Source organism: Oryza sativa, chromosome 3 (genome assembly GCF_034140825.1).
Source record: "Oryza sativa Japonica Group chromosome 3, ASM3414082v1".
Lineage (NCBI taxonomy): Eukaryota > Viridiplantae > Streptophyta > Magnoliopsida > Poales > Poaceae > Oryza > Oryza sativa.
Window position 1 is genome coordinate 10,804,808 of NC_089037.1, and position 12,278 is coordinate 10,817,085.

General features: G+C 42.6%; 1 protein-coding gene and 1 non-coding gene across 2 annotated transcripts; one reads left to right on the top strand and one right to left on the bottom strand.

Moving 5' to 3' along the window:
• Positions 1–836: 836 nt before the first annotated feature.
• On the bottom strand, positions 837–909 carry TRNAA-AGC (transfer RNA alanine (anticodon AGC)). The gene has a single exon. It is a non-coding gene; the product is annotated as a tRNA-Ala (tRNA).
• A 269-nt stretch (positions 910–1,178) lies between these two features.
• Positions 1,179–8,449, top strand: LOC4332589 (BRCT domain-containing protein At4g02110). Its single transcript, XM_015772339.3, has 10 exons — positions 1,179–1,376; positions 1,488–1,577; positions 1,660–1,764; positions 2,116–2,217; positions 3,240–3,324; positions 3,800–3,884; positions 3,992–4,036; positions 4,204–7,191; positions 7,358–7,574; positions 7,712–8,449. The coding sequence occupies exons 1-10, from the start codon at positions 1,278–1,280 to the stop codon at positions 8,282–8,284; spliced, it is 4,389 nt and encodes a 1,462-aa protein (XP_015627825.1). The 5' UTR covers positions 1,179–1,277; the 3' UTR covers positions 8,285–8,449.
• The last annotated feature ends 3,829 nt before the right edge of the window (positions 8,450–12,278 follow it).

Below are 12,278 nucleotides of genomic sequence, written 5' to 3' on the forward strand. Positions count from 1 at the left end.
CCTGTTTCCAAATTAATAGTAAAAGTACAGCTGAATCACCCCCAAAGCAAGCACGCGCGAATGACTGCAAAATGATATGCATTCTGAACCTCTCGCCTTGTTCTTAAAAAGAAAAAAAAAAGAGAAAGAAAGAGAAGAAAGAAAGAAAAATAAAGAACTCGCCTCCTTGTGTTTCTGTGGGTGGGGTTGTTGCAAAACTGCTAGTATTGCTCGCCACAACACATCTAAAAACCTATTATTTGGTCATGTGTGCTTCGTTGTGCGGTATCAAGTGTTTGGACGTGGCACTGGATCCTGAACTCGGTGACGATCGACGGCGATGCCGCCATCACCGAGGAAGACTAATTTAATCAGGCTTGCGCGAGCTTGGCGGCGCGTAGGGCGGATGAAGAGAGCGCAACACGTGGTAGCATAATTTTGGTTGGGATTAGGAGCTAGCTCCAACAAAAACGAAACACGCAATTTGGCTTCGAGTGGGATGCAGTCGGCAAAAAGTATCTTATCCAAAATAGGCAACGGAGTATAAAAATGATCAGAAGTAAATTAGCCAGAATGGGTAACGAAAATGATCGGAATACTGAAGTACACCAGCCACAGCCAAAATGGACCACAAGTTAAAAAAGAAGAAGAAAGGAAGTATATTAGCCAATAACGGTAATGGAGTAAAAAGAAATAATTCAGAAATATATTAGAAAATGATCAGAATACGGAAGTATATCAGCCACAGCCAAAATAGGCCACAAGTTAAAAAAAAGAAAGTATATTAGCCAAAAACGATAATGAAGTAAAATAAAAATAACTAAGAAGTACATTAACCAAAATGGAAAACGGAAAATTGGAGATGCGGGGTATCGATCCCCGTACCTCTCGCATGCTAAGCGAGCGCTCTACCATCTGAGCTACATCCCCTTTTGTCTAATGATTGAATTTTTTTTATCTTAAAAATCTTATGTGCCTAAATCTAAATGTAATGTCGCAAACTTATTTCATGGGCCAAGAAACGACTCGAACAAATGGTCCGACCTGTAGCCCATCACAATCAACTCGACAAGAACATCGAGGCCCACGAGGCAGGTCGAAAATTTCCAATTTCCCTCCCACAGACCCAAAAAATTGCCCAGTTTCCCTCTCTCTCCTTTCCCCTCCCCAAAATCGAAATCTTCCCCGGTAAGACACACGAAGACGCGGGCGCGAACACGGAGGAGGAGAAGTAGAAATCCCCAAATCAAAGGGACAAACCCTAGCCCCTGCTCCGATCCAGACGCCCCCTCGCATCAATGGCCTCTCCCATCAGCGGCAGCGACGACGATGACGAGCACCTCTTCGCCGGCGTCCGCTTCTTCCTCGTCGGGTTCGACCCCCTCTCGGAGTCCCAGGTGAGCGCGTAGCTTCTCCCCCCCGGCCCGCGAGCTCGGGGGTTTCGCGGTGGCTCGCCTCGGTTGTCTCTGGGGGATGATGTTTTGGTACTTTTGGTGGCGTTCTCGCAGTATCGGTCGGAGATGGTGCGGCGCAGCGGCGTGGACGCCGGGAGGTTCGGCAGCGGGTGCACCCACGTCATCGTTTGCGGCCTCGTCTATGTGAGTCGGGCTTACGGTTCTGTGTGCTGATGTGTTGGCGACTTCGTTGGGGGGCCATGGTGTGATTTTGGTTTTTGGGCAGGATGACCCGGCATGCGTGGCGGCGCGGGCGGAAGGGAAAAAGGTCGTCACCGAGCTTTGGGTGGAAGCTAGCTTGGATCGGGGAATGCTTGCCGATGCCGATAGGGTCGGTCTTTCTGCTAATTGTTTGCGTATCTTTTGCTCCTATTTTCGCATCAGCCACAAATTTGTTTGAGTTTTTCTATAGTTGTTGTGAGATACCGGAAGATTGTAACTTCCTGTGATACACCGAAAAATTTAACCTCCAATGATGTACTGAAAATTCTAGCATGGCGTTTCTGAGAATATGGTACAGAAAATAAAATGGTATTTCAATCGGACTAGAAAAACTCAAGTTGTTTAAGCTCGTTTAAAAAGGGTGCACCTTTCAATGCAGTCATATGGCCGCTTTTGTTTCCATATATTGCTGGTTTAGGTTTTTGAAGCGGCACTGCAGCACTGATTGTTCTTTTTCCAGGTTATGTATTGGCCGGTGCGAGATTTGAATGGAATAGCAGGCAGTGAATCATTACGCATTTGCTTGACGGGCTACCAAAGAAGTGACCGCGAAGATATAATGGTAATAAACAAACTTGCTAGTTCAAAATTCTGCTGCATACGGTTTTACATATAATCTACCGTTCCTTGTGTTTTCTGATACTATTGTTTATTATGTGTCTTTAATTGATTTGTTGTCACACCATTTTGAAATTTTCTGTCCTGAATCCTAGAATGTTGTTTGTGGTTTCTTAGCAGCGTCCTAGATTATCTCTGAAAATATTTGATCTTACTGCAGTTGAAATCTGAGTGAGTGTTTCCTCAACATGTAACAGTAAGGTTAATATGCTTCAGGAGCAGATGGATATCTCTTTGCTTAGTTGAGTAGAAAGAACTGCGTTCCACCTATTAACAAGTAATGAACAGCTGCAGTAATACATTAATATTATGTAATGCATGTTTCATCTATCTGACATATTTGTACAAGGGGCAATGGATTGCTTTGGGTGTTTGCATTTCTTTTACCTCCTAGTTTCTTTAGATCTTTATAGACATAATTATTGCTTATTTTTTCCTCTGTAGAAACCCCTGTTATTTTGAGCATATTGTAGAAACCCCTGTTATTTTTTCCTCAGTGCACTTGGTTCTGTACGCTGATGTTTGTGTACATATTTTCTGTGGACCACATCCTTAAGCAAATCTAGAGATTTATAAATGTCATTGCATTTATTATATGTACGCTGATGTTTGTGTACATATTTTCTGTGGACCACATCCTTAAGCAAATCTAGAGATTTATAAATGTCATTGCATTTATTATAGAAAAAAATGCTGGATATAAGAGGAATGACTCTCATATAGAAATTTATTAAGAGAGAGGTGAGGCTCGAACCCGGGTCGGTTAGCCCACAGCTTGTGGTGCTAGCCAGAAGACCCATGGGCCTTTCTCTCATTTAATATAGAGTGAATGGTGTTATATATCAGGAGTTCAAGAAAGTATCACGTTGCATTCATACATAATCTTTAATATTGTTGGATTTGTGGTTGCCCAATTATATTTATTTATAGTGAAGCATTCCTTTTTTTCTCCTTTTGTTTTTGCAGAGCATGGTTTCTTTGATGGGAGCGCAATTCTCCAAATCTTTGAATCCAGACGTAGTCACTCACCTTATTTGCTATAAATTTGAAGGTTTGTTGCTACTCTTAGCAGTCCATTGGTGCTACATATAGATAAACATACTTCACATTAAACTTGCATTGTATTGCTTGTTTGTTCGGCCAGTCTTTGACCATGTAACTTCATAATTTCTCTCAAATTTGGACCATGTAACTTCAAGCGTTTTTTTCATTTTCTTTTGTTTGTTATTTGTGAACCATGTAGAAACTAATCTCATGGTCATGGTGTTTTTTTTTTCCGTTTAGGCATAGTAGTATACAAATGAAAACCTTCAGAAACTTTTGAATGTATATCATAAAAAATGTTTTTTGCTGGTTAGAAAGCATCCAAGAAAATATTATTTCCTCTAGTATGTTGAAAAAATACCAGGGCATGCCTATCAGAAGGACTGCTAACGATCATCTCTTTCTACACGTATATATTTATGATGAAACAAAATTTTACCGTATCTCTTTTCATGCCACATCTCAGTTTCCAAATGAACTAGGTGAGAAGTATGAGGCTGCTAAAAAGGCGAAGTTGAAGTTCAACTTTAACATCAAACTTGTTAATCACCGGTGGTTGGAAGACTGGTATTACACAGCGTCCTTTCTTTACCAACTTCAGTTGAAGTAAACATGTTAACCAGATTATTATATAATTTAACTGTTCCCTTTTTGTTTTTTTTTTAAAATGGCAGCTTAAAGTGTTGGAAAATTCTTCCAGTAGATGATTACAGCAAAAGGTATGTAATCCGTGCTTGCTTCTTTGAAGATCTTTTTTGAACCTGTGTTGTATTCCTGTGTTGAGTTCTCAATCCACTGTAACTCATTGTAGGGAGTTTGCTTGTTCTAGTTTGGGAATCTATTTATGGATTTCTCATGTACTAATGCTGACTATTTATTCTTTCAGTAGTTGGGAACTAGAGATAATGGAGGCGCAAGCCAAGGACTCAGAAGATGAAGAAGATGTAGGCCAAAGATCATTTAGAAATAAGATTGTCAGATCCACTCTGAACCCAAAAGGTAGCGCGGGAACTTCTGCCAACCCTGTTGTGAATGCACCAATTCGGTCACCGACTATTTCGAGTGGTAATATAGGGATGGTTTTGGAAAAACAGCCGAACATTCCTGGAGAGATCAGGAAAGCAGAAGATGCCGTCAACAGGATACATGATGTCGCAGTCCAAGGCACTCCTAGAACTAGATTGGCAATGTCTGCTAACACTGATTTTAGCACACCCAGTCAGATTCCATTTATTCATAGTGATAGTAGAGGGGATGCTGCAGTAAGAGATTTGAAAAATGCAGATCAGATCCAGGGGAATAAACACAAAGATGTTGGCACAAAGACACTTGATGTTACATCCGGTGCATCAGGCACTCCATGCTCAAGCAAGATGGTTGTTTCTGCTAACCATAACGTGCATTCCTTAAACAAGACAAATTTTGTGGAGGATCATGGCGACACTGATGCTAGCAAAGCTGACTTGACCACCCCATCCAGAGAAATTCTGCCTGCAAATGTACTTGATTCATCTAATGTTGCCAGAGGGCGAAGTCAAGAGGATTATGGAGCCACATGTACTCCTGATGCAGCAGCTGGTCAGTCAACCATTAATGACAATGTCACCAATAATAATATTGGTTTGAAGTCAGGAAACAATGCTTCGCTCAACATCAACAACAAAAGTTCTTTGAAACCCTTAGAGAAGTCGGTACTGCCTGAACAATATTCAGCTAACCGTATAGGACCACTTCAGGGGGCTGATGGGAGCATGATGAGATCTGATTCTAGTATCTCGACAGCACGTAAGGGAGATAAAATAATTGCTGATCTAGCTGGCGTCCAGGTTCTGAAAGGTGGTGAAAATATACAGGATGAGAATGTACTGGATGGTGCATATTCCCAAAAAAAGAAGTGCTCCATTTCCCCAGTTTTGTTCAAAGTGCAAAATGGAGATACGGGGAAAGAAACTGGTGCGTTGAACTCTCCTTCTGCAAATAGGCTTAGTGACACATCTGAACCAGCAATTTGGTCATCTGTAGGAACAAATCCAAGTGAAGCTAATAATGTTGATTTGGGAAAGCAACAGTCTGGCTCATCTAAATCAAGATCTAGGACTGCACTCAAGCATGGTAATCTGGTTGATGGAATCAAGCTCCCTGAATATTCTTCAAGTGAGACAAATGCGCAGCCTCCACCGAAACCAAAAGAATTGCTCGCCACAAGCCTTTCAGCCACTGTTCACGATGTAAAGAGATGTCCAGATTTCTCTTTTCAAAACAAGGATGGTGATTATGCACAAGATAGTGGTAATGCATTGAATCAAGATGGCTCGCCACTGATGCGCAAGACAGAAAACGTTCTTGCAAAGGTCAGAACATCTGACATATCTTTACACAGTTCAAGGAAATCAAAACTTGTTCCCTCTTCTGGAAATGGTGATACTGAGATGTCTGATGCACTTGATATTGAAAAAAATAAGGCAGCAGTGGCTTCAAATTGCAAGCCTGAGAAAGTGGTACCTGATGAAAATATAAAAGCAGACCAGCTTAAAGACTTTCCAGGTACTTCAAACAATGTTCTGCGCCAAACAGGTTATTTAAAGAAAGTAGCATCTCGTAAAGGAATGAAAGCAAGCACAAAGAGACCTCGTAGTGCTAGCAAGGTGGTTGATGAGCCAGTAGTTGACGATGGTAAGACTAAGACAGTGGTTTCTGAGTCAGAGCCTGATAAAATGATTGCTCACAAGCACATTGGTGAAACAGCTAAAGATGGCCCTGATAGTGTAAACGCAGCAGAACACAGAACAAATTCTTCAGACAAAGTTCTTACAGATGGAGCGAGTAGGATTTCCAGAAGACTGCAGAATGTTCACACCATGAAAAATGATAGACATGCAGCTTCCAACTTGGAATCCAGTAAGATGATTTCTGAGGAAAATACTGGAATTGGGATAACCCCTAAGAAGTTTGTGAGTAATGCAACTACTGAGGGACATCAAACAAATTCACCGAAAATGTTACCCAATACCAGTATGAGGAATACATTTGCCAAGAGGTCTCGGGTATCTGACACCAAAATGACTGGTGAATCATCAGCTGATAAAACTGAAACAGTGGCTGGCAAGTCACTATTTGATGACTTATTTCCTTCCCAAAACATTGATCACCCTAAAAAGCTTTCAAGTAGTGCAAGTGCTGACGGCTGTGGATCACTATCCTGTAAGAATGCATCGCCTGCCAGAGTTAGGAATGCAGTTGCCAAGAGGAAAATAAAAGCTCTAGAAGACAAGTCAGACAGCAAGCTTGGAAAAATTGGTGGTGCCATTGTATCTGCAGCTAAAGCTGTGGCATCAAGGGGAATTGAAGAAAGCTCATGCAACATCAACAAAGTAAGTTCTGATCAAAATTCTGTGAAGACCGATGGAATGAGAGATGTATCTGGATTATTTTCGAGTGATACTTCTGTGATAGACAGGTCAGAAAATCTGAATAACTCTAAGTTGAGATGCAGCAAAAGAAATAAATCTCTTTCTTTAGACCATGAAAAGGAGAATATGCAAGACAATGGTACTCTCAGTTCTAAATCCAATGGTAGAACTGCTATTATGAATTCCAACTTAGATGCAAATTCGATGAAGCACGGTGCAAATATGTTCAATGAGCCCAATAGAATAAAAGGAAACGGACCTGGCACCTTGATCACGCCTGAGCCTACATGTTTTATTTTAAGTGGACATCGCCAACAGAGAAAGGACTATAGATCAATACTTCGGTGCCTGAAGGCACGAGTTTGCAGGGATTCACATCATTGGTCATACCAAGCGACACATTTTATTGCCCCAGACCCTCTCAAGAGAACTGAAAAATTCTTTGCAGCTGCAGCAGCTGGCAAGTAAGAACTGCAATGTTGATTCTTAAGATTTTATTTTGAAGTGGGCAGCTATATTAGCTTATTATTTTATATTTTTTGCTACATATGCATCTGGCTTATATTTTATTTACATGTTATAATGCTACATGCTGATGCACATGACTAATGTTCCTACTTTACTCAATAGGTGGATACTGAAAACTGATTACTTGACCTCTTGCAATGAGGTTGGCAAATTGTTGGACGAAGAACCATTTGAATGGTCTGGTACAGGCCTTAATGACGGGGAAACAATCAGCTTTGAAGCTCCCAAGAAATGGCGTGTTTTGAGGCAGCAGATGGGCCATGGTGCCTTCTATGGGATGCAGATAATTGTATATGGACAGCTCGTTAGTCCATCGCTGGTAAGACTTGTTAGTCCAAGCAGATCATCTGAGAGCACAACTTCACCTTTTTCTGAAAGAAAAAACAATAATACATTGATGCGCATTGTGATCCATTCTCCATTTTAATCTAATTTTCAAATTTCCTTCCATTCCAGGATACAGTAAAGCGTGCAGTACGATCTGGCGATGGCACCATCTTAGCAACCTCGCCACCGTACACACGGTTCTTGAACTCTGGCGTCGACTTCGCTGTGGTATCTTCGGCCATGCCAAGTGCAGACGCATGGGTTCAACAATTCATCAGTCACGATATTCCTTGTATCACTGCTGATTATCTTGTTGAGTACGTCTGCAAGCATGGGCATCCGCTCGACAGGCATGTTCTCTTCAACACAAACGATCTGGCCAACAAGTCCCTCAAGAAACTACTGCAAAACCAGCAAGAGGTGGCCACAGATGTACTGAAGCCACAGGAGGACGGAGATCCCGACGACCTGAGCTGCTCGGCGTGCGGGAGTACGGACCGGGGCGAGGTGATGCTCATCTGCGGCAACGAGGATGGCTCGACCGGCTGCGGTGTAGGTATGCACATCGACTGCTGCGACCCTCCCCTGGAAGCTGTCCCAGAACATGACTGGCTGTGCCCCCAGTGCGAAATGCCCAAAGCGACGAAGAAATCTGCGTCACGCGTAGCTAGCAAATCGAGAGTATCCAAGCGAAAAAGGTGATTTTTCTGCCTTTTTTTTCTGCTTTCACCCTGTTTTATTGAACAGAATAAACGGTGTGTTTATTTTCGTCCGTTGTAAAGTTTTTATCAGTGGCAGAGATGCTGTCTCGGCATTTCTGAGTGTAGTTTTTTCTCATTCTGCTGCTATACAGGCGTGTTTTCCTCATGGCTTATGTGTTCAATGATTCGTTAAAGCGGATAGCAAGAAATTTGTTGATTCGTCAAAATACTAAAAGTCGGTTGATTGATGAATAGCTTCCTGAAGCCATCCCGTTTAGAGCTCATTAATCGCTGATCAACCATTGTATCAGCTTTCCTCTCAGAAACAAGAAAATAAAATAAAAGGAAAATCACTTGAGTGAGTTGGGCCTTGTAGCGTCTTGAAAACAGAAGTGGCTTAACCCAAAACTGTACAGTTTTTGGGCCGAGGCAAAGACCAACGCAGGCTGGACCACTCCAACCTCGCCCACGGCCCACCTTCTCCTAGAATCAGAGCAACGCCGCGACACACGTCCGTGCGACACCGAGCACGAAGCGTCCTGTACCTGCACGGCAGCGCGCGCACCCTCTAGTACAGAATAACCGAGCCGCCGTCGTCACGCTATCTCATGATTATCACCTGCTCCTTGCCTTCAGCACTTTCCATATCCACCAAGAGGATGCGATCATGACACCATGCAAAGGATAAAAGGAGCACGCTACTGTTCGAACATGGAAAAACCCCGGGAGTGCAGTCAGTGAGCCAACAAAAAGGCCCTGTGCATCACGGGCGGGGAAAAAAAATGTCTTTGCCTTGGAAGTAACAGTAGTACAGCAAAAGGGCAGCAGTGAAAGCTTTTACATGAAGCTCCAACAAGCATGGCAGGTGATTTGGCCACAAAGCAACCCCGGTTTAACACACGCTCGATCATCTCCTCTTTTGTTATTCCCCGTTTCACCAATGAGGCGATTTAGGGCTTTTCTTTCTATACCAGCTTGGTCCTCATCTACACTCAAAGCTCGGCTTCTTTTTGGATCCCTCCCCCTTGAAACTGTCCCGAAAAGCCAGTGCAGCCATCACGCTCTCCCCGCTCTTCATCATGTGACGCGATCCTTTCCGTGCACATGTACTACTCTTCACTCGCTCGCTCATTCACTTGAAAAGAGAGAGGCAGTAAAGAAGGAGGCGAGAGATGGGACGCATTCTGGCTTGGCCGAGATCGGAAGCATTTCGCATCGGAGGCCATGATCTGCTTTGATCCGGGTTGTTTGCAGCGAGAGAGGAAGGATGCTGGCCTGAAATGGGATCGCATTGGCGATCGCGTCCTTCTGTTTGTGCTCTTGGCTGGCCCGTTTCTATCCGTTGCTACTGTTTGCCCACGCTCCAAACGGCCGGTGCAGGATGACATATATTCCTATTGATCTAGGAGCGGCGGCTGTATCGATCCACCCAACCCTTAACCGAACTTGTGGGGCTTTATTTGGAAATCGACCAAACCACAGCCATTGCTTTTGTCTCCTGGCTCCTATGGTTTTCTTTTTCTCTTTTCCAAAGACAGTCCAATGTAAACATGCGGGCTAATTAAGGCTTGTTTGGTTTGATACTAACTTATTGTCATACGAACACACATACACCCATACTTCTATGAGAATTTCCTTCGTACCAAAATATAAACCACAAACTATTTTTTTAAAGATGTTTCATAACGCAACGAGTGCATTCATGCATGCAATTAACTAACACATTCTTTCCACTAAATTATTATTTTTTAAATCATTCACCCTCAAAATTTCTAATTCTATTGAATGCATGCATTGTGTTTATTGGAGTGATCCAAATAAAGAGTGATAACAAATGTTTCCTATTCTTTGAGTTAAGAGTAGTTGTGTTTTATATTTTGAAATGGAAAGATTATATCTTAAGATTTATAAAGTCACCACATGCATTTCAATATTGACGGATGCATCACTTACCACTGAAAAAATAATTAGTCGTAAATACAAGCACCCGTGTAAAGTCTAGAACTACTATGTAAAACATCTTCTTATAATACTGTCTTTTTATACATGAATTATGGCCATGATTTGTTATATATCTTAGAAATAAAAAACATTTTGAGAGTACTGTAGAAGCGGAATTTTATAAATTATGAAAAATTCGTGAAATCTTGGAATGTAGTGTCATATTTTCCAAAATTATATAGTTCGAGTAACATGTAATAATAAAGCATACAATTCACCCAACAAACATATCCATATGTTAACTATGGGGTATTAGGATCAGCTGATCCCACAATCTTTTAAAACCACCCATAGGTTGCTTTAGTTTTACATGTGATTCCATAGAAACAAACAGGACAGCCCGACTAAATTTGAAATAGTGCTAATTGACCCCCCCCCCCCCCCCCCTCATAACCACATGGATAAGATTCTTGGCTCAGACACTGAATTCAGTGACGGAACAAACCCTGAATAGACAACTCGATCAGCGTTGCTAATCACCACACGCTGACGTAGTCACGTGTGACCAAAGTAACCCGGAAAAACAAAACACTCAGAGCGCCTCGGCAATGGTAAAGTAAGTTGGTCTCTGTAAAACATATACATCTCAGTAATAGACTCGATTAATAGTAAACCACCTTAATAGTATGTCTATATTAGTATCTATAGCTCTCTCATGCATTGTCTCGTTTTTCTCTATAGACTATCTCTAAGTTAGTAGATACCTTTGCTCTCTCTCTTTATTTAATACCTTCTAAGTAGAAAAATATGCTAACATGGATCTCTTATAGAGAGCCTATAGATAACCATTGTGGGTGCCCTCACAGGGCAGCAGGCGGGGCGCAGGCAGCATCAGCCAGGCCAAGTACACATCTCAAGCCGCAAAACAAGTCGCCTTGCTTTGGCTTTGCTTTCGTAGGTGGGAAAAGCGAGCGGCTCGCGCCCAAGTCAAGCCCCCCCCCCCCCCCCCCCCCCCCATGTGCTCCTCGCCTCAGTCGCACGTGCCCCGTCCAGCTCCCCCACCAACGGCCTCTGCCTCTCCCGGTGGAATCCGAGGCGCAACGCTACGCTGCTTTGCTCTGCTTTCCCTTCCTACCGATCTCGCCGTGACGCCGCTGCGCTTTACGCTGCCGCTCGCCAAACACCCAGCATCGTCTCGTATTTCCATCAATAAAACTGAAGTCTTAATCCAAAACGAGGCCTCCCAAAAGAAAGAAAAAAACATGTGTTGTGCTGGAGAAAAAAGGGGACGGAATCGCCAGCGGGGAAGATGCTTAAATGCAATTAAGCAACTCATGATCATTGGCCGTGTCGCGGAGCCGATCATGTGCCAGCGTATGCGGCAGCGGCAGCAGCAGCAGGCACGGGCTAATTATGAGCATTAGCTACGTTGGTTAGGAGTAAATATCTTCTTCTCCCTCCTTCCTCAGTGTGTGATGTGTGAGCCATGCATGCTCTGTTTCTGTGTACTGCTTAGATCATGGAGTTGTTGTGATCTACTAAATGGCAGCGTCCAAGATTGTGCTTCCTCATTTCCTGTACGCTGCATGCATCCTTGGATCGGAGATTGTACTAGTAGTTGTAGTACCAGTACTAGATTGTACAAAGATCACAGAAAACGAACCGGATCGAGTCCTTGAGAGCAAAGAATAATAATAAAGCTCACTTCCTATTATTAGCCAATCTTAAAGCCAACACATATAATAAATAGCTATAAGGTTGGCTATAATTTTCTTCTCCTCTCTCTATCTCTCACTTATACATTAATTATATTTGTCTTGGAGCTTGTGTTAAGCTAGCTCTTACATGAGAGCCAACACCCTTAACTTTTTGTTACATCTCTCCTCCACATAAGTTTATAGTAAGCTTATAGCTCACTATTATACTTGCTCTAAGAAGTAGTATTCCACATGTAATTAATTGTTTTTGCCCAACTTCTCTGATCTGTGTACTCCCTCCAGTACAGATACATGTCTATTAAGACATCATCACATGGTATTCCATGTACGACCTCT